Below are 23,961 nucleotides of genomic sequence, written 5' to 3' on the forward strand. Positions count from 1 at the left end.
AATCCTTCTATCTCTAATTTAATCATGTATACTGCAAGGTGCTCTCTCATTCTCAAACCTGAACACAGATGCAAATGCCAAAACATTCGCTGATGCAGACACGTGTACATCATTACGTACTTAGTAAATAATTATGTCAGCTTAGTAAATAACCCCCCTAAACGTTAATTTAAAGGCAAGAACCATGGGCAATCCATGAGCAAAACAAACAGCAATTATGATGAACATCCTGAATATTTAAAAAAAAGACACATTTGTATTGTTCAGCAGTAGGTGAGAATTATTTTGCTTCACACTTACAAGCATATATTGACTTGCTGAGTTACTTTGACTGGAGATAATGAGTTCGGCATAGACAATCACCTCCCTATACACTGTCGTATTTTGGCTCACGGGTATGCAAGAGTCCATTATGCAGGGGGATAATAAGTACCCTGGTACAACTGGACTACTGGATCTACTTACCTACCTTGCAAGAAAAAACATGGAGTTGCTTCAATTTCCCTGTTTGTCCTGTTTAGCTCAAGAAATAACAAAAAACATTGATTTTTTTGAAAATATTCAATGTTTTGACATAACAAATAATACAAAGTAGACAAGTACTGATATAAAAATAAATCTGGATTAAGGTATAAAAACAATTAAATGCATGACATAGGTTCATGAAAAATTTCTGTGATCGGTTTAATTCTGGTTATTTTATTAATAAATAAGGTCAAATCGAGCATGGGAGTTTAGTTGTGGTTTTCTTTTGTATAAAATATGAGAAAAATTTGGATTTAGTAAAAAAAAACCCTAAACATCAATTTAAAGGCAAACAACCCCTTTAAGCCTACAAACGGAAATGATTAATTTCAGTCCTAGTGAACATGATATCATCCTTGAAATGTAACTGATTGGGTTCAGACTCTTTAGAGAGTTTCTGGAGCACTTTTCATCCTTTGAGAAATGTTGCATAAAATCTTCAATATGCGCTTAAAATAGGCACATAGTTAACAAAGAGTACAAGGAGAATTTTTAACAAAAAGTTTTTAACAAAATACTAATAAGGTCATGCAATAAAAGTCGGTAATGGAAAAACTATTCACAATGTGAAAATGTGTGCCTTTGCAGAAACACATTTTATATAACTATTGTGAATCCAAAAACTGTTTATCGACCACTTCTGACAGTGATTTTATACTATAAATTTTCTACTTTGTGCCAGTGCACAGTGTATGTCATAAAACCTCTTACTGAAAAGTTGTGTTTGCTGCAAAAGATTATAGCACCTTCAAGCATTTCTTAAAATGCGCAATATGCAATTACAATTCTCAATGCAATAATAGTCTAATGAAGAATATTACGTTATATATTATGTGAATATATAGTCTTATTTGTGCAGATTTGTCACTTTTATTACATTTCTCCCATAACATTTTAAGTGGAAAGGGACTGGAAGGATTTTTCAAAGAAGAATTGTCTTTCTACTTGTTTTATCTTTTTCTATATTTGTATAAATATTTCTCACTGGTTGACGTTTTGTAAGGTTATAAAGGAAGAATAAAGTAGCTGTTTTGTTTATGTGCTGAACTAAAGGGAACCAAGAAATTTACAGTCCTAAAAATTGCATGATGTGCTAAAAAGCAAAGCAAATCTCTTACTAATTATTGTTTAGGTAGATCTCATGTTAATTTACTGCAGTGTATAAACCATTTCTCTGTTGTTCTTGCAGTTTTTTGAGTTTTGTGCAAAATCACATTATTGTCTTCATTCTCCATGGTAGCATTTATTTCACTTACTTTCAGTTTACTGAGTATTATAGTGAAAAATCCCCCCCCCCCTGTAGCATAAGCCTATTTAGCCTGGCTTATGTAGAAATAACACAATAACACATAATAACACAATCTGAACTCTTGAAAATAAGTATAAATGTATTTTATTATACAAACATACCCAATGCCAGAAAAAATCATGATAGTTTGATGAATCGTCTCCCAATATGCCTTTTGTTCACAGTATAATAGCGAAGCAGAGAACCTTAGGATGAAATGGGCCAAAAGTAGCCAAAAAGCTCTTCATGTGCAGTACAGGTATGAGACTTGTTATCCTGAATGCTTTGGACCTGAGGCTTTCCAGATAACGGATCTTTCCATAATTTGAATCTTCATATCTTATGTCTACCTGAAAATCAAGTAAACATTAAATAAATCCAAATAGGCTGGTTTTGCTTCCAATAAGGATTAATTATATCTTAGTTTGGATCAAGTAGAAGGCACTGTATTATTATTACAGAGAAAAAGAAAATAATTTTTAAGAATGTTGATTAATTGGATAAAATGGAGACCATGGGTGATGGACTTTCCATAATTTATAATTATGGAAATGTTAGAATTTTATATGGAAAAGAAGTTGAGCCTCTTTGTATTAATTTCCATGTGGGGGTTGTAGCAGACTCCTACAATTAACTTGCCTATAGGAGTCTGTAGCATACGCCTATAATTAACAAATATATATATATATATATATATATATATATATATATATATATATATATATATATATATATATATATATATATATATATAGTCAACTACAAGAGGTCCTCTGCACTCAACCCATTATCAATATATTTAAGACAGACATTTTGTGCATACTGCTACTAAAAAATGCCTTACCCTTTAAACAACACAGGGATTGTTTGTCCATATATTGCAATATATTTAAGCTGGCCAACTACGTCAAAGTCATCCCATATCTGGCCAGTCCTACGCTTAATTTTCATCTGATTCATTAAGAATTCAATTGCTTAATTATACATTTTACAAAGGGACTAAGTTTTACCTGCAACTTACTAGCTGCTTTCAAAGTAAAACTCCCAAACTTGGCTGCCCTTTTATTAGACACCAGTGGGATCACCTGACTATAGTTGGAGGGGGTGGGAGCTATAACATGGAGCTGGTCACTGCTCCTGTATAACTATAACAAACAAGGGAAAGTTGTGCTCACCACTATTTTTCAAAACCATTAGGCGGGGGTGCAATGAGGGTGTGACCACAAAATACATAAAGTCAACTACAAGAGGTCCTCTGCACTCAACCCATTATCAATATATTTAAGACAGAGACATTTTGTGCATACTGCTACTAAAAAATGCCTTACCCTTTAAACAACACAGGGATTGTTTGTCCATATATTGCAATACATTTAAGCTGGCCAACTATGTCAAAGTCATCCCATATCTGGCCAGTCCTACGCTTAATTTTCATCTGATTCATTAAGAATTCAATTGCTTATACATTTTACAAAGGGACTAAGTTTTACCTGCAACTTACTAGCTGCTTTCAAATATATATATATATATATATATAAACCTGAAAACAAAATTAATTGATTTTTCCGTGGGAAAAAACTTGAATTGCTCGAATTAATTGAAACACACCGAAAAAACCCTGAACATCCTGAAGACTATTAACATCTTCAAATGGTTCAAGAGACCTCTGCCATTGACTTCTACATGACCTCGACAGATTTTAGCTGTTGTATTTTCTGATTCGTGCTATTGATGTGCTTAATCTTACTTTTTCTCAATTTATACCAGGGGTGTCCAAACTTTTTTCACCAAGGGCCATATGTGGTAAAATATACAAACAGCCGGGCCACTCACTGTGGACACGCCCATTTTGTGGCCACACCCCCTGATTACCATGTTCATTTTACAAATTTTAAATAAGTAACACACACATACAAACACACAGACAGATACACATACATACACACACACACACACACACACAGTGACACACATACATACAGTGACACACACATACACACAGTGACACACACACACAGTGAAACACATACATATAGTGAGACACACACACACATACAGTGAGACACACACACACAGTGACACACATACATACAGTGACACACACAATGACACACACACAGTGACACACATACAGACTGACACATACAGTGAGGCACACAAACATACAGTGACACACACAGTGAAACACATACATACAGTGACACACACACACACAGTGAAACACATACATACAGTGACACACACAATGACACACACACAGTGACACACATACAGACACACATACAGTGAGGCACACAAACATACAGTGACACACACAGTGAAACACATACATACAGTGACACACACACACACAGTGAAACACATACAGACAGATATACACACACACACATACAATGACACACACACACAGTGGCACACATACAGACAGACACATACACAGTAACTCACACACTCGATCTGTAACTGACTCCCTTGCCCGGCTGCAGCCTCACTAAATCCACCCCTCCCCCAAGCCAAGCACCGAGCAGTTACTCACAGTTCATCAGATGCACGAAATCCAGCCATGCTTTCAGTTGTTTACCGGCACCCCCTCCCTCCCCGCACTCCACTAAACTCCAGTCACGGGGAGGGGAGGGCGGAGTTTAGGACAAGCTTCCTCGAGTCTACACTGAAGCACTGTAGGTTCCGCCCTCTCAATGACGCCGTGGTAGGAAACTTTTTTTTCTGGATGCTGAGAGGGGGGAGGGATTTTTGCACGCTGCGGGCCAATTAAAAATGGATATCGGGCCGCATTTGGCCCGCGGGCCGTAGTTTGGACACCCCTGATTTATACAATAGAGGAGGCATGGAACCAGCTCAACCTGACAGTTTGACATCTCTAGTGAGCAAGCTATTTGAAATCTTGTTAAGGTTTAAGATTATGTTCTAGAGCAGAGGTCCCCAACTTTTTACCCATCAGACGTAAAAATGATTGGGTAGCAAGCAGTGGCGTTTCTGGGGCTGCTGCCACCTGAGCAAGACTAGCATGAAAAAGTTCCTGGTATTATAAGTTGGACAGATCATATCAAAAGTGGAAACATGAAAGATGTTTCTAGTTTTTTGATACAGTGCCATAAAAACATTTGCTTTTTAAGGTTAGGTCTGGTGGTAATTCTGTTTCAAACATATGAAGAAAGCTGGCCGAAGGACTGTGTATAGAGGGTGTTTGTCAGTGGTATGATCTCTACTTGGTGTAGCATTCACCAGTAGGTTCTTTCACAGATGTAAGAGCACACATTCACAAAAAATAAGGATTTAGCTTAAAATGTGAAAAGGGATTTTTTCAGTGAGAGTTGTAAAGTAGAAAGGCCTCCCCTCCATCACTCCAAGTCAAACATGGAGAGGCTTCAGATGGGAGGGGGATTTCACCTCCCTATGAATTAATGGATCAATACTATTAGGGCAGGTTTCACGTGTCTGTCTTTTATCTGCATCTGCTATGATAGTTATTATTTTTGATGTTAACATATTTTAATTGATGTTTCCTTCCTTTTGAATCACAAAGATTTTACACAAAGATTTTATGTGTAATATTTATTTTGTGTTCATTCAATAGTTATTTTGTGTTCAATGGCAATGAGTACGTTGTGTGGGTGAGACAGAAAAATAGTAAAACAGTAAAAGGAAATACTTTTTAGGGGCGAATGAAGAAGAATAAGAGTCTTCGAGCTCTCAGGTTGACCACGTCTTTGATCTTTTAATCTTTCATATTTGTACAATTCTATCATACCATCGACAATTCATGAAACATGTATAAATGAGGGTACAAGAACATAAGGGCACTCCTTTTGAGTTTTTATACAGTTAGAACAGTCAAGTTGTGTATTTTCTCATGAGGCTGTTGTGGCAACCCCAGTTGATCAAGAAACATTTAGATCTCCTGTAAGTTGTAATGCAAAAAAAGGTACCTGCGTATTAAAAAAATAAAATGTCATACTTTGATTTTGCATTGGATTTTCCAGTTCTAATGTAATGTTCTTGTGTCCACTATAATGTTTGGCTTGGAAGGCTAGTCACCGTAAGTCAAAAAAGTACACCAAAACCTGGAAAGATGCTTTGCTCACATTTTAATTTGAGTTGCAAGGGTTGATTATAATATTAATAAATAGTGGGGTTCATTACTAACATAGTTAATAAATTAGCTTTGGTTTTACAAATTTTACTAGACCTAATTGCTTGGGTGATACTAATACATCTCAATCTCATAGCTTATAGTTTACTTACAGTTATAGATGGTGTCCCTGGTTTGTGGTGTATTACAGGTTACCACTCAGACCCCATCCAGTATATTTGGGTTTACCTCCCAACATTTTGGAAATAGAAAGAGGGACACAAAGATTTGGTGTATGGAGCTCGACAAATTTAAACACATTTCTGTGGTTTGTATCTGTTATTACAGTTTTGCAAGTCACAGTTTTCCAAAGAGACCTGCTTATCTTAAATTGTTATGATTGTTTATTTGCTTTTCTTAAATTGTTAAAATTTCTTCTTTGCTTATCTTAAATTGTTACAAAAGTATCAATGTGCACCTGCATCTTATTCTGGGCTCTCTGCCAAAAACTAATTAAGTTAGAAACGTTATATCTTTTTCTGGCTGTTCAGTGCAGGAGATCAAAGAGAAAGTCTGGACATTTCAGTAACAAACTCGGGACTACGGATTGAGCTGTCAAAATAGGGACTGTCCCTCAAAAAACGAGAGCTGGGAGGTATGCAACACTGATGTGTGCGATAAATGGGGCAACTTTATAAATGATTGAACTGGAAAAAGAATATTTTTTAATGAATTGACTTAGGGGCAGAATTATCAAGGGTCAAATTTCGAAGTACAAAAAACTTTGAAATTCGACCATCGAATTAAAAAACTTTGAATTCGAATATTGCATTCGAAGTTTTTTCAGTAAATTTGGCAATCCCGTGGTCGAACGATTCGAAGGATTTCAGCGATCGAACGAACGATTTTTATTCGATGTGTAAAGACTTAGAAAATGGTTGTAGAAGGTCCCCATAGGCTAACATAGCACTTTGGCAGGTTTAACTTGGCAAAGGATTAAAGTCAAAGTTTTTTTAAAGAGACAGTACTTCGATTATGTAATGGTTGAATATTCGAACGATTTTTACTTCGAATCGAAGTCGAAGTGAATTCAAAGTCGTAGTATTCTATTCAATGGTCGAAGTATCCAGAAAATTACTTCGAATTTTGAATTTTTTTACTTCGAAAATTCCCTCTAATTCACTTCGACACTTGCTAAATCTGCCCCTAAGCCTATAATTGACATTCGCCTAAATGGGTTCAACTGCTTTAAGCAGTCAAAAACATAAAATGTGTTTGGTGTATTAGTGCTCAGAGCAAGTCAACAGCAGCTCTGAGCTCAATACAAATTGGTAATCGCCAATGCAAATTGCATGCGGTATGAACAGTAGGCATCAATCTCAGGAGACTTTTTAACTGTGGCAAAGTCAAAAATGTTTATTTCTGTACAAGCCCAAATATATATTGTCCTTGTTTGGGCAAGTATCTACAGACACAATAGCAATTATTAATAGTGTCCATTTCCGTATCGTATATTAAATAATATTAATAATAAATTAATAACTGGCCTGATTCATAAGCATCTTTGTATATGAAAAGTTTTTGAATGCTGGTCTTCCTATAACCAATAAACCCCTCGATCATCTTAATCAATGGGAACTTAGAGCAAAATTAACTGAATAGGGCTTTTGGGTATACCTAAGAACACAATATAATTGAACCAACAATAAATACAGTATATCGTGTGTTTAAAATGTATTTCAATGAAAGAAGTCTATTGTTGCCTCCAAGGTCTTTTATAGTTCTAGGAATACATTTCCCAAATGATTTGCATACAGCAAAGCTTTCAACCTGTAAGTATTCCCATTGTTTCTAATGTAAAACTTTCAAATGTAGATTTGTCATGCTACTTGCAAGAAACAGCGAAGCCAATTTTCCTTTTAGTCATATCAATCAATTATACAAAAAGTTATTCTCTGTTTTAGAAAAGTGAAATATAAGTAAACATGAGCAATACTCTTTTGCTTCCCTGACAAATTGCTAAATTTTACTGGTGAAACAGTGAATTTCACCATGAAACTGCATCGCTTAAAAAAAAGTTTGCTTATTCCTAATTAAAAGGGATTTTTAGCTCTTTTTATGCCTTAAGAAATATTTCCTTTTTTCCCATAAAAGCACAAAGTATATTGTTTGTCTGGATAGCTATTTTTTTTATTATACAGTTAACGTGTACATTGTTTTATATATGTCAGGGAAGTAGAAGACTACAAGAGGAAGGGCCAGATGGGTCCGAAACATGTAGTGCGATAATAAAACTACACACTTGCAAAGACTCTCCAGACTATCTTGTTCTTTTATGTTACTGAGGTGGAGATGGCTACTCCATTGGTCTGTGGAAGAGTCTGATTTACTAAAAGCTACTGGTGGATCACTGAGGAATAATTTCCAGTTTACAAAACATATTTACACTATTAATTTGACATATATATACATACATGCTAAAGTTTGGGCATTTTATAATTTGAAGATTTGGAAATGAAACCTAAATAAAAATAAATGACTTATTTTTTTAAATAATAGTGAGAATAGAAGAAATAGAAGTCAGGTAATCATAAAAACATATGGCTACCCATGGCTCGTATTCCATTCAAATGGTGTTTGATATATGAAGAGGGAACCAAGAGTAAGGGGTAGATTTATCAAGGGTCGAAGTGAATTCGAGGGAATTTTTGAAGTAAAAAATTTGAAATTCGAAGTAATTTTTTGGATATTACAACTTCGACTCCGAATTCGATTCGAAGTAAAAAAAAGTTTGAATATTCGACCATTCGATAATCGAAGCACTGTCTCTTTAAAAAACTTTAGCTTCAATACTTCACCAAATTAAACCTGCCGAAGTGCTATGTTAGCCTATGGGGACCTTCTACAGCATTTTTCTAAGTTTTTTGAAGTCGAAGTAAAATCAAATGATCGTACGATATAATCGTTCAAATTGTTCGATTCGAAGGATTTAATCGTTGGATCAACTGATTTTACTTAAACCGCAGAATACCCAAATTCGCTGAAAAAAGTTCGAATTCAAAGTATTTCAATTCGATGGACGAATTTCGAAGCATTTTTTACTTCGAAATTCGACCCTTGATAAATCTGCCCCTAAATGTACAAAAGATAATGTTGCAGATGCTGATTCATACATTAAAGGGCAGATTTATTAACAGATTTGTGTTTTTTTTTTAAGCACACAAAAAAAATCAAGTTTTGGACTTCCAGTTACCAAAACTTGAATTTTTGAGATTTATTAAGCACAACAAAAAATATAAAATATAAAAATTTGTCATCTAAAAGCTGGCAATTTTTTTTTCAATTTGAATTTTTGAGATTAATTTGAAATAGAAATGCATTAAATCTCAATGCATCCAGGCATTTTTCAGCAGGATTCAGATTCAGTCAAATCCAAAGGGGTTGTTTATCAAAATCCGATTTTACAAGTAAAAAAAAAGTTTGACCAAACTAGAATCCATGATTTGAACGTATTAATCGTTGAAAAAACTTTTATGTTTTTTATGTTTTATGCCCGAAATGCCCCAATTTTTTGTGAAATTGCTCGAAGGCAGTGTACTTTTCCTCCACTTGTATATTTATATGTCTAGGCTTCTTCCTGGCTGTATTTTGGCTTGTTATTAGTTGTTATTTTTGTCCCTATGGACACTTTGGGCATTATTATTATCACTAGACTGTCTTGTTTGTAGTAAACACTTTCATAAAAAGCAAGGGAGATCTTAATCAAACTTGCTTTTATGGATTTTCAGGATATTTTCTTTCCACAATAGGATTTTTTCTCCAAAATTAAAAGTATGCCACCTATAGTGAAACCTGGAGACTCTTTTTTAAAGAACCCTAAGGTGGGAAAAAAATCCTGCAAGAAGAACCCACAAGCAAGATTAGCACCTCTTACAGATTTTTTTTTATATATCATTTACTATGAAGATGAGGTTCGAGTGATAATAAATATGCCCCTAAAGGGCTCATATATGAAGCATCATACTGTATTGTGGGATATGACAACTCGAAGTAAGAAAATGTGAGAGAATTCTCATTCTCATTTCTTGCGTGTATTACTTTCTTTATTTCCACGGTTTTGTTTTAAAAATTGTGTTTTTATAAAAATAAGAAGCTCGCCATATTTTTATTTTAAATCCAATTTTAAAACAATAGAAGAAAGCACAAACTCAAGTAAGAACTCTTAGCACCAAGGACCCTGCCTCATTTATTATGGTTAAAGATTTCCATCTTTAACTTCCAAGTTGATTGGTAGGTTGTAGGGGGTCTATAAATCACAGTTTTTATTTGGTTTCCAGAGTCCTCCCCATATCATAAACTATACATTATATAAGCCTTGCTTTTTTGTTTTATTTTTTGCCCCAAACCAATTGCCTGAAATGAAAACCATGGATATGACTTGAAAATGGAATTACGTGCAAAATGAGCTTACTTGAGTTACAATTCGTTTGTATGCGTGAATTCAGAAGTGGTTCACTCACCTCTAGTCCTTGGGATCAGTAGAGCGCATGTGCCTGTAATTAGATGTAGAGTAGGCAACGCAGAAGCCAGAGTAATGTCACCCTGCTCTATTAATCATATATGCCACCAGTTTTCCAACATAAATATATTTTATAATTTTTTTTTATAAACATTAATATAGATCATTAAGAAGCCACATAATTATCATAAAAAAACGAACTACTGTAATCAGTCAAAAATAATTGCACATCAGCTGTTTATTGAGACTGTTGTTTGCACATGGATTTCAAATACAATTTATTATGACTGCCATTTCTAATACTTTTTTTTACAAGCACAAAGTCTTAATTCAAGCAATTTTCTCTTGATTGTAAGCTTTTTTTCATTTGTTGAGTAAAAGAAGTACACATAACATAAAGGATGATAAAATATACCCAGACATAGCAGACCAGACCAAATGCAAAATAATCCTTGGGCAATTTAATGTATCTTGGCTATACCAGTAGGAATATGATATTACAATCCGGGGAATTGTTGTTGCCAAGCATCGCTTTTACATAAGGGAATGAGGAGCCATATTTCATTGGTTGTGATATGTTGGCTGCAACTAGACACAATCAGAGAGACCCTGAAGGACTATATTTCATTAGCTGTATTATTTGGGATGCAGTTAACCAAGATTAAAAGAGAATTTACAGATGGGAATGGGTTCAATTCTGATCACATATCTTGAAGTCTCAGTCTCCTGGGATATTATATCAAGCGTTGTCATAAGAAGTTTTCTGCCTTCCTTACCAGTCTTTCTTGTACAGACACTGTATCCTGAAAACACAAATTTTTCTTAACTGTGTCTAGTACAGGTATGGGATACATTATCAGAAACCCGTTATCCAGAAAGCTCCGAATTACAGAAAGGCTATCTCCCATAGACTCAATTTTATCAAAATAATCCAAATTTTCAAAAATTATTTCCTTTGTCTGTGTAACAATAAAACATTAATTCAAACTAAGATATAATAAATCCTAATTGGAAACAAAACAATCCTAATGGACAGACATAATATCAAAGGCTATTGTGATACTAAACTCTATAGTTAGTATAGGTATGGGTATATAGAATTTAATTAAAAGTAGTGAGGGGTGTGTGTGTATGGATGCTGGGTTTTCATTTGGAGGGGTTGAACTTGATGGACTTTGTCTTTTTTCAACCCAATTTAACTATGTAACTATGTAACTATGTAAAAAGGAGCAGACCTGCATATGAGGGAAGTGATTAAATGGTGAGGGGGATTAGTCATACATTATGCATATATCTATACATGAGTAATTTGTTATATAAAAATAATTCCTGAATTCTATTTGTTGCATTGAAACTCTAACAATAAACATTGGATTAGATTCAATTCAGTGAGAAAAGTTATCTTGTGTTTTATCTAGTGAAAACTCAAAGGGGACCTTCATTTCGAGGAGAAAAAAAATTTCTCCAATCTCAGCTCCAGTTTTTTTTCCCATAGACGTCAATGAAGTTTGAATCTCGTCCATGAGTTTTCACGTGATAAACCTTTCTCACTGAATTGAATCTGGCCCAATGTTTACAAAGTACAGGCTGTCCGAGATACTTTCCCAGCCATTGTACACTTGAATAAATAAGTGAGGCACAGTGATAGAATAATGAACTTGTAGGTTAAAGTCTTACATTTTTATTGATGAAATTTCAAATGAAAAGTACTTCCCCTGAGTTCTCAGCATCCAGCAATACATTCAAGAAACAGACCTTGGCAACATGTGTTTTATTTTTCAATGTCATTTACAAAGAAAAAACTGAATGTGAATGATAACAGAGATGTATCATGGGTAAAAATGTCCTAGCATTAGCTAATGTGTAACTGTCCTAGTCAATGACTGTTATTCCACTGCACATGAATTGTAAAGTCCTACATCTCATAATTGCTTACATTCGTTGCCTTGGAATCATTGTAGCTTGTGTTTGTGGCAGGTCTCTATCAGGTTTATTCCTTATAAGATAACAGTTTCAAGATAAGTTTTCCTGCCTGTAGTGAGAAAAGTACTAAAAGTATTCTTAAGACCTTCTAGGCTTTATACTAATATGTGTTAGTAGCTAAATAGTCTACAATTTTTATTTCTGCTTTGGATTGTCACCTTCTGCCCCTATGCAGACCAGGCAGGGGTGGGCCTGGGGACATTGGGGCAGGTGGATGATGTCAGGGGTGGGTGGCAGTCCAGGTAGTGTCAATATCTCATTTTTTTCCTATAAATGGGTCAATAGTCTGCCAACTTAATCAAGAGAGCAATCCTTAAGTTCTTCCTGCAAATGGCCATCATAACCCAAATGTTTTGTCTTTCTTGTTTCCGTCTCAATCTAGTCCTTTATGATTACCTTGTAGTAATGGGCAGGACCCTCTTCTCTTCTTGGAATATAATGTATTATATATGAATTGATATGCATGTTATTTAAATTAACCATGTATCCATTACAATCACCAAAAATAGTCCACCTACTGTACAAAAGCTACAGTTGGGATAGTTTTCTATCAGTCAGTGTTCTATGTGAGATACTGTATCTTGATCATTTATAATTAAAAAAAATAATAATTTTATCACTTTATGTGTTTTGACAGGATTACACACTAACAATGTACTTCCAGCAATCATGGAGAGACAAAAGACTATCATACTCTGGGATTCCTTTAAATCTAACATTGGACAACAGGTTCGCTGATCAGCTGTGGGTGCCAGATACATACTTCCTAAACGATAAAAGGTCTTTTGTTCATGGTGTCACAGTGAAAAACAGAATGATTCGACTTCACCCTGATGGTACTGTTCTTTATGGCCTTAGGTAGGACATTACGTTTTTTTTTCGCTTATGCACTGATATTATAAATGACCTGAGAATCAATTCTTTCATAGCATGGTGAGCCAGCAAGCCCACACAGTTAAAATTAGTCAGGAAGGTGAAAAGCTTGACGTTCGCTGAATTAGCAGTGTTGTTAGTACATGAGATGTTGATGAAAGGGAAATATATTCTGTAACTGTTAAAAGCGAGAAATAAATAGAATGAGTATCCATGTTCTAGGTAATTAGTCATGTGACAGTTCTGTGCAAGATGGAAATTGTGATTTGCCTTATGTGCTTGCTGAAGTTACAGGAGATAAATGCAATCACATTCATTATAATTTGCATAAGGAAGCCAAGACGGAAATCAAATGTAACAAGCCTTAAACGTAATTTTCTCCAGCAATTTCAAGAGGTGCTTCAGCTAAAAAAAGATAAGAGTTTTTTTTTTTCTTCCTGCGGTAAGACCAATGAATTTGGCCTCTTAATCAGCCAAAATCTTAGGATGTTTACACGTTTGGCATGGTACAGCGAGCAAGTGATTTGACATTTTGCAAGTAAAACTTTGAAGATTGATAAGTTGAACTTGAGTGGCGCTAAGTGGCTTCTTTTAATTAACACAATGCTGAGCACTTGATATTTAACCAAATAATAAAATGAAACAAGGCTCTAAGAACTCTTTTGAAGAACCAATATTAACCTTCTTCAGCCAGTGTGGTTTATGTGCTGTCAGTAAAGAAGATGTGGAGGAAATCATTACTTATCGTGTTAAGGATACTACTTTGTAACTGAAGCTCTTGAGGGGGGAAAGAACTGAATACCCATATATATTTGTGTAAATGTGAATTATTGCAAGCTTGTAGTGATTCATTTTATAAACTTGTGAAAGGCACACGTCTTCACATTAAAAATTGTGTGCAAAAAGACTTTTTGGAAATATTATCTTAGGATATCTATAAGTAACTTTCTTTAGTCACTGCCCAGCCAGAACCCCTGGCCCCAGGCACAAACCACCCGGCCCCCCACCCCAGCCGCAACCCTCCTTATGCCCCCCCAGCACGTACCTTATTTCCCTTTTCTCACGGCAGCAATTAAGGCCAGGCCAGAGATCGGAGGGCAACGCACAAGATTTCAGTAAGGGGAATGAGTCTGGGCTGGTGTCAGTTTCTCTGACACTCCAGCTACATATGGAATGACTATGTTGTGTTTGTGAAGATTCTCATTGATCCAGGTCATGGTATGTCTGTAGAAATAAGTCATATCAACTGGACTTGCTGTGTTTTTCTTGAAGACGTTTCACAAGCTATCTGACTGGCTTTCTCAATTCAGAATTGAAATGAAAACCTTCATAGACTTTGGAGTGTTGTTTGTGCTTGCAATTTTTACCATTTTTAATAATGTTGCTAAAAGCTAGTGTTTAATGTTTTTGTTGGTATTATTTTTTAATTTTCCCAAAGTCCTAAAGGGTTGTTTACAAATGACAAGTTGCCTTCCTTTGTTGAAAATTGCAGCAGGTCTCTGCCCTTTGTTTCAGACAGTAAAGATCTGCAGCTGCCTCAATAAATACAATGATGCCTGCATTTGCCTGTACTCTATTCATGAGGCATGAAAGGGGGGATGTCTACATGCCACCCCTTATGAATACAGTGCTGTTGAGCACAGGTAATGTTGTATTCATTGGGGCAGCTGCAGATCTCTGAAACTGGGCTCACCCCCCACCATTCAGACATGTAAGCTAGGGGGTACAAAGGATGCAGGTCCCCATAGGGCCCTGTTAGCAGGTGATAAAGACATGGTTGGCCTGTGCCCCCTGTCACTGAGCTGTTCATTTTGCACAGGGTTTTATTTATCTGGCACAAGGTGCACAGCATAGATATTTCCCCCCAGACAGAAGTAGCCCTTGGATGAGCATTAAGGGGCATGCTCTTGCACCCGTTTGAATAAACAAATTACTAACATTTGTTATGTTCCTATGGACAAATGGCATAAGGAAAGTAGATCTCTGTGATTTAAATAGACAGATGGCCCCAAGAGTTTTGAAAACGATATCAAATGTTGAGTGGATAAGTTGTACTACAAATGATAGCCTTCACGGTATTACTTTTAATGAAAAAGGCAAAGCTACAAGGATAAAACTTGAATGACTTGACAAATCTATTATGTTTGTGCAAGACCTGGTTGGATAACCACACAGCAAGTAGTGCCCTCCGTGTTATTACAAGATATCACTATATAAGTGGTGATAAACCAAGTGCTAGAAATATGTAAGGATTTTAAAAAATGGCTGTGTGTTAAAAAGTGAATGTACACAAAGAAAAGGTATTGTAATGTGCATAATAATGTGCCAACAGGGGGCAGGGTTTAGGAAATATTTTAGCATTATTTTAGTGTATCTATAGTCTTTAAATAACTGTTATTATAGGTCCCTCTGTATATATTGTAAATATGGGCTTTCCATCCTTATAGGAGCCTTATTATAAAAGACCTGGTACCAAATAGATCTACTGTAGTAAGTGGTAGAATCTGAATATAAATATAAGATGCTAGTGCTACTGCACTATTGCCTGGACAGACTGTGGCCATTACAGTGTCAACTGGTTATAGTAGGTATTTAAGTACAGGGCTGCCTTGCAGACAACAGCAATGCACTCTGATCTGATCCGTGGGCCAGATGTGGTGAAAGCATATCCTGTATAGACTACTGTGACAATTTTGCTTCCCTTGCCCAGGGAAATAGCAAGGGAGTCCTGTGAATACTTAGCTAAAGGAGATGATCTTCGTGCTCATCTGTCACAAATACAGTAGTACTGTACTTAAGGTGTCGTTGATCAAAATTCTAAAAAATGTTTCCTACCTCTTAGTTTATGCCATGAGTGAAAAATTGTCCTTGCACAAGTTTCCCATAGACTTTAATGGTAAAGCAACTCGAGAATTCTTGCAAACAACTTGCAGTGTCACAACATGTAGATATACAGAAAATGACAGAATTTTAAATATACTCTTTCCAGTGTTTATTATTATTATACTAGAGAACAAGAACATACGCAATAAAGGCTTTATATTATGTGTTTACGTGATATTTTAAATCAGAATGTATCAATGTTTGCCTTCTGGTGGCCTGGGAGAAGTAATTTGTTCTCTTCTGCCAACAGTAGCTCAAACAAATCAAGGGAGTGGGATCAAATGCAAAGGCAAAATCGAAGAACTTCTAATTTCATTGTGGACCAGAATGAGAAGAATTTGGTCATGTGAGAGGGTTGAATAATTGTAAGAAATTCTAAATATTTGTGTAAGGGTGAGGAAAAGTACAGTAGTTATGATAATAGATACATTAGTATTAATTATAAGCCTGAGAATTGGCATAATACTCTGAGACAGATATAATAAGCAAGGCATGAAAGGGCTGGTTTTATGATTGACAGGGGGAAGGATGATATGTATTAGCATAATATACTTAAAGATATATTAAGGGGCCGATTCATCAAGCTCGAGTGAAGGATTCGAAGTAAAAAAACTTCGTATTTCGAGGTGTTTTTTGGGCTACTTCGACCATCGAATGGGCTACTTCGACCTTCGACTACGACTACGACTTCGAATCGAAGGATTCGAACTAAAAATCGTTCGACTATTCGACCATTCGATAGTCGAAGTACTGCCTCTTTAAAAAAAACTTCGACCCCCTACTTCGGCAGCTAAAAGCTACCGAAGTCAATGTTAGCCTATGGGGAAGGTCCCCATAGGCTTGCCCACGTTTTTTTTGATCGAAGGATATTCCTTCGATCGTTGGATTTAAATCCTTCGAATCGTTCGATTCGAAGGATTTAATCGTTCGATCGAAGGAATAATCCTTCGATCGTTCGATCGTAGCATTTGCGCTAAATCCTTCGACTTCGCTATTCGAAGTCGAAGGATTTTAGTTCCTAGTCGAATATCGAGGGTTAATTAACCCTCGATATTCGACCCTTGATGAATCGGCCCCTAGATGTCTTGGATTATAGAGATAAAGATTACAATGCTGTGAGAATAACAATGGCACCCAACATAAACACATCTCCTTGTACCATAATATTATATTCAAGTATGTTGGATTTTAAAATGTATATACCCTTAACATAACTGCCACATGATTAGCCCCAATTACAAGCATGTGCCATGGTTGGTGGACCACTGGGGGGCCTGCTTGGCTTTTTATTGGCTGTTGTAAAGAAGTTGGGCAAAAATAATTCTATTTTCCCCTCATTGCATTGATAGGGTTTGCAGTTTCATCCTACCCACCTTCTAAATTCTGCTAATTTGTTCTTGTTTACTTGCTTACTAACTTGTTCTTTGTAATGACTTGATTTGGAGGCCTTTCAGCACACTGGCCAGGTCTTGTCTAGGAATCATAATTTGTTGAGTTTAGGGATTTGACCCTCCTACCTGTCTATTCAAGGCTGTCGTCCTTGAGCCAGCACTTGGAATAATGTGTGAGTTTATGTTAACTGATTATTATTTATTAACAAGGTGTCTTTCTTTCCTCAAAGTTGATTGTTGATTGTGCTATTTATTGCAGGGTGAGCAGGAGTCCACCTGGGCCCCTAATTTGGTCCATGGCAGCCATGACTCTGTAACTATCTGAATGCTCGAATATGCTATAGCCTGATCTACCCCATTGAAGCTATTAAAGCTCCAGACTGGTCTAACTCAAGCCATGTCAGAGTTGGTAACACAAATATGAGGGCGGATATACAATAGGTGCTTACTCCCTAGCAACTGATGTTTGTTTTTGGAGCACCAATGTATTTGTGATGTGTAATTAAACCAGCAGATGCCTGATAAAATTGCCAAAACTGGGAATTACTTTGAAAGAAGCGTTATCTATAAAACATAGCAGCAAATGAATTCACATGGCAAAACAAACTAACAAAAAGCAATAAGCACAGAAATGGGTAAAGACTGAAACAAATTAGAACTTGAAGTATTGTATATTTACGCAGGTGATGACTCGCGCTTCTATCAGTTTCCCACTTGGGAAACAAAAAAATCCCAGATTCAAGGAGGGAGAAGATACAGCATGAGATAAGACACTTATTCGCTTTTATACAGCTTTGTATTAATAAAGGTTCTTGTGGCATCTGGAATATTTCAAAAAGCAAGACGCTCCGTCTCCCTACCGGGATCCTAAGGTAATTTAAAAGGAGCGTTAAAAACGTTAAAAAGCAGGTGCTGTTCTTTTATGAGCATGAAACAAAATAAAGCAACAGGGATCCTCTTTAGATCTCACCCAGTTATATTTTCTTTAAGCTTAAAATTATTTCAAACAACCCAACACGGTGGCAAGATAAGGTGTATTGTATATGGTATGTGTTTGTATCTGACACAAACATTGTGGTTGTACTCATGAGACCCACTGTACTGTTTTTAGCATCCGGCATTTTATTGCTTTCTTGTTGTTGTTTGTTTACAAAACCTTAATGAAAATATCTTGGTAAATTCCCTGTGGTTACATAATAATTAAGTAAATGCGCTCTTTAAAGATTTTGTATTTTAGTTGCGTTTTTCGCTGTTCGGGAAAGCAGTCATTAGCTTGGCCTCTGTATTCCTTTGCGGGGATGGTTGGAAAGTTCCTTCTAGCACTAAATGATGTGTATGTGTTAATTATACAGTATTGTACATTGCTTTAGGTGTTCTAATAGGAATTCCCATGTCAGCCTATTGGTATCATTATCAGTATGTACGGCAGTATTTTTTTTATGTTGTATTTTATTATTAATATAATTATATCAACTTCATTACATGTTTTTTTACCCTGCATTTATATACATTCTTTCTGAACATACATTTGTAATTAGATTATAAAAGAAGAAAACAACTTCCATCAAGATCCTGTTCATGAGGATGATTAATACTCATTATTACTGCATTTACATACAGGGAAGGACAGTATCTTCTTAAAGGGGTGGTTCACCTTTAAGTTAAACTTTAGTATGTCATAGAATGGACAATTGTAAGCAATATTTAAATTGGTCTTCATTATTTTTTTTTTTATAGTTTTTGAATTATTTGCCTTTTTCTTCTGACTGTTTCCAGCTTTCAGTTGGGGGTCACTGACCCCATCTAAAAACAAATGCTCTGTAAGGCTACAAATGTATTGTTATTGCTACTTTCTATTACTCGTGTTTCTATTCAGGCCTCTCCTATTCATATTCCAGTCTCTTACTCAAATCAGTGCATGATTGCTAGGTAATTTGGACCATAGCAAAAAGATTGAAATTGCAAACTGGAGAGCTGCTGAATAAAAGGCTAAATAACGCAAAGACCACAAATAATAAAAAATAGAAACCAATTGCAAATTGTCTCAGAATATCACACTCTACATCATACTAAAAGTTAATTTAAATGTGAACAACCCCTTTAAGTCATGCAAGTTAGGGGGTGGGGGCAGGAGAGATGATTACAGCTGTATATCTGGGGTCCGTTTACTAAAGTGCGCTAAAAATATGCGCACAAAATGTACGAAAGACAAAATTAACGCCAGAATATTCGTAAAACTTTACCGCCATCTATATAGTGGCGGTAATTTATTTTTTCGCTAGAAAATTCTCAAGGGGACAGGAAATATCCCATAATACCTTGTTTTACCCATCATTCTGTTCCTGTTGCCATTCCTGACAGGAGAAGAGAGAAGTGACAGGATAATCAAAGATGTTTTGGATTATTCTTTTGTCTGCTGCTACAGCAGCTTTTTTACCTGAAAGACGATTTACTATGGCAAGAAGGGACCAAAGGCTTCGTCAGCCTAGATTAAACTACATTTATATGATGCACACAGATTTATTGGTAAAACTTGTGTATGAATTTTATTTATATGATTCTATTGGCAGGGGGGACTGGATGTATGGAAATCTGGATTTATATGATGCATACATGTTTGATCGGGTGAAATCTGTTTACTGAGTTGTTGATAATATCAATAAAGTTTAGCAGTTTTGAAGATACATATCTGGCCATGAATCATGCCATAATAAACGCCATAAAACAAGACTTTTAAATAGCATAAATATTCGCAAACGTAATTTGTCACCAGAAAATTCGCAATATGTTAAAAATTACCGATAACGTAAGCTGGTTCGTCAATGTAGTTACCGCAAGTGATCGCAATGACTTCTGAGCGCATCGCTGTTTAGTAAACTTAGTCGCTGCGAATATTCTAGTGGAAAAATATTCGCAGCGATATATATATATATACAGGTGATGGCACTCCAAGGGAATTTAACGTCAAAGGAACTTACCCGTCCTACATACTGTAGCGGTTGACTGGAACTGCCTAGCAACCCGTCTGCAGGGTCGGGGATATAGCTCGCTTTCAGAGTCAGCCATATATGGTAGTACCCAGCTAGCCTAAGCTGGTATGCGCAAGGGTAAAGGGTGCTGGGCTAATACAGTATACAAAAAAAAGCGTCCCAATTTGCCATGACCCAATTAGCCATAAAGCTTGTAACCCATGGCTGATAAGGGCTTACTTACGCTCACATATCAGGGCAGGGTATTCATTGATATGCGCTCAGGAGTTACGAATCTGCGCATACTTTTGTAACCCGTAGTCCATGGAGTGGGATTTTGGACAGTAGTGGTTATATATATATAATACACAAAAGCCATGAATATCCTGTAAATTATATCCTTATAAACGGTGAGTTCTGATGTCATCAGTTATAAACGGTGAGTTCTGATGTCATTTCTGTCACATGACTCACTGAAATTTGTGTATTATAATAAATAAAGTACCCCCAGTTGTAAAATATGAGGATATTAGAAGTTACCTCGGAGTTTCATGACCTGTATAAAAACACTCGGCCTTCGGCCTCGTGTTTTTATATGGTCATGAAACTCCTCGGTAACTTATAATATCCTTATATTTTACAAGAGGGGTTACTTTATTCACTATATATATATATATATATATATATATATATATATATATATATATATATATATATATATATATATATATATATATATATATATATATATATACACACATGCCATCTTCTGCCCATGATTGCTTTAATGCAAGGGCACACTTTTCTCTGTGTTCAATGTAAATGAAACCAATTGAGGACAATTTGACGTAATTTAATCTACTTTTTTTTTAAAAAATGCTAGATTCAACAATTAAGGATTGATATGATCGATTCATAAAAATGTTTAGTGAATCTGGCCCTGAGCATGCTTAAACTGCTGTAAAACAGTTAACTAAGGGAATATACCTGAGCTGTAATGAACAAAACTTTGCAAAGTAGATTAAACAACTATTTTTGGAAAAGCACTTAAAGCAATTGCTTAAGGATCCAGGATCTCCCCAAAGACAATAAATGCTCATTTCTCTTTAATTCCAGTGCAGGGATATTTCAGAATATTCACACTATAGGCCAACATATCTCGTAAATGTGAGTTTTAAACCGGTTGAGGAATAACAGTAAATAGTTTTATAGCCCATTCATAAAATCACTTATTGCCCTTAAACATGGATGTTGCTTTCCCAAGAGTGAAGTTAGAGAGAATACAATTAAAGGAGCACATTTTGGTCACAAATTGAAAAGAACCAATTAAGGTATCTCTTAACTAATAAAGAACTATTTAAAGAATGAAATTGTCATTTAAGGAACCCAATTATTTTATAAACTAGGCGTATTCATTTTAGATTCAGTGTAATAAACCATACTTTTCCACCTTAATTTGTGATAGAGAATGTCTGGTGCAATGGCCAATATGCATAATTTATATCTTAGCTGGGTTTAGGGGAGATCCTGGCCCCTTTGCCGCCTCCTCCTCTCTCCCACCACTCATGAATACAGAATCACCAAACTCAGGCAGCACTGAATTCAGAAATGTTTGTGGTATGCACAATGCAAAAAACATGTATCCTTTTTTTTGCATTTTACACCCTGCCTTTCAGCTCATATATGACCCCTTATAGGTAGTGATGGGTACCGTATATACTCGAGAATAAGCTGTCCCGAGTATAAGCCGAGGTACCTAATTTTACCTCCAAAAACTGGGAAACTTATTGACTCGAGTATAAGCCTAGGGTGAGAAATGCAGCAGCTTCTGGTAAGTTTCAATCAAAAAATTGAGGGTTTCTCCTCCCATTGGAGGTGCCGGCATCTAGTTTTTGGATGCCGGCGACCATTCTAGGACGCCAGCAAATATTCTTGGAGACTATTCTTGGACGCCGGCGACTATTCTTGGATGCCGGCGACTATTCTTAGGCACCGGCAACTATTCTTAGACGACGGCAACCATTTTTGCGCTTGACCCGAATATAAGCCGAAGTAGAGTTTTTCAGAATATTTTGGGGGCTGAAAAACTCGGCTTATACTCGAGTATATATGTTAAATAAATTCTGCAGGCATGGATTCACAGTGAATTTCCCTCTTTCGCAGCCCACTAAATAAATTCACGAAGCGTTTTTTTTCTGCAAAATTAATGAAAATTATTCGGACACCCACGCATTTGGCAAAATAGTCGCGTGTATAAAAATTGCCACTCGCGGCAAAATTGACGTGCGTCAAAATTATTTTGACGCTTATTGACTTCAATCCGTTTTGCGAATTGTTCACAAATTTTTTGCTAAATTTGCAAATTTGCACTACTTATAAAGGTGTTTTTGTTTCTTAGAAAAATTAGGTCCAACCTATCATTTTTCTGATAAAGGCTATGAAATTATATTTCATAGCAATCTCTAAGATGTACAAACATTTAAAAAAGCACAGTAATAGCACAATATTAGGGGATATTATTTATTGTATTATATTAACTAAAATCTAATTAAGACACTCTTTCAGGATAAATTAGCTTGTGCATATAAACTGATGTCTTAATTTGAATGGGTTGTCATTCTTTATGTATTATTTTGGCTACTGTTAACATACTGCATGAACAAACAAATGTTTCCCTGATATCCGTTAAGATTGGTTAATACAGAATATCGTGTTTTTTTTATATTTGATTTTTTTTTGTTGGCCTAATTTATATATTGTATTTTTGTAGAGGTCTCAACACTAAGGGGTCCGTTTACTGAAGTGCAGTAAATCTGACTTTAAGTTTCCGCATGTTATCGCTGAGAATATTTTTCCGGTAGAATATTCGCGGCGACTAAGTTTACTAAACAGCGATGCGCTCAAAAGTCATTGCGATCACTTGCGGTAACTACGTTAACGAACCAGCTTACGTTAGCGGTAATTTTAACGAGTTGTGAATTTTCTGGCGACAAATTAAGTTTTTGCGAATATTTATGCTATAACGTATAACGTCTTGTTTTATGGCGGTTATTATGGCAATTTTTACTGTGACATTTATGGCCAGAAATGCATCTTCAAAACTCATAAACTTTATTGACTGATGATTATACCATCCAACAACATTACCAGAGTCAGTGTCGGACTGGGGGTCCTGGGCCCACTGGAACTGTTACCTTGGGGCCCCACACAGTGTCGGACTGGGACACCAGGGGCCCACCCAAAGACCTTAGACCATGGGCCCACTCTCAGAACTATTATTCTTCCTCTCCTCACTCAACCTCTATTCTCCTATTCTCTTTTCTTTACATATTATAATCTATTAATCCATCTATTTATCCTCTTTGTTCTCATAGAAATTGGGAATGGCCATGAAATAGGCCAAATGTTTAGAGGCAGGAGGGCCCACTGACACCTTGGCC

At 35.9% G+C, this 23,961-nt stretch overlaps 1 protein-coding gene across 1 annotated transcript in view; it reads left to right on the forward strand.

The window, feature by feature from the left end:
• The window catches only part of LOC108698238 (gamma-aminobutyric acid receptor subunit beta-1), a 274,808-nt gene that overhangs the window by 85,132 nt on the left and 165,715 nt on the right, over positions 1-23,961 (forward strand). The window contains exon 4 of the mRNA XM_018229572.2: positions 13,043-13,263. Coding sequence (XP_018085061.1) covers positions 13,043-13,263 — 221 coding nt within the window. The remainder of the gene's footprint in view (positions 1-13,042; positions 13,264-23,961) is intronic.

Source organism: Xenopus laevis, chromosome 1L (genome assembly GCF_017654675.1).
Source record: "Xenopus laevis strain J_2021 chromosome 1L, Xenopus_laevis_v10.1, whole genome shotgun sequence".
NCBI lineage: Eukaryota > Metazoa > Chordata > Amphibia > Anura > Pipidae > Xenopus > Xenopus laevis.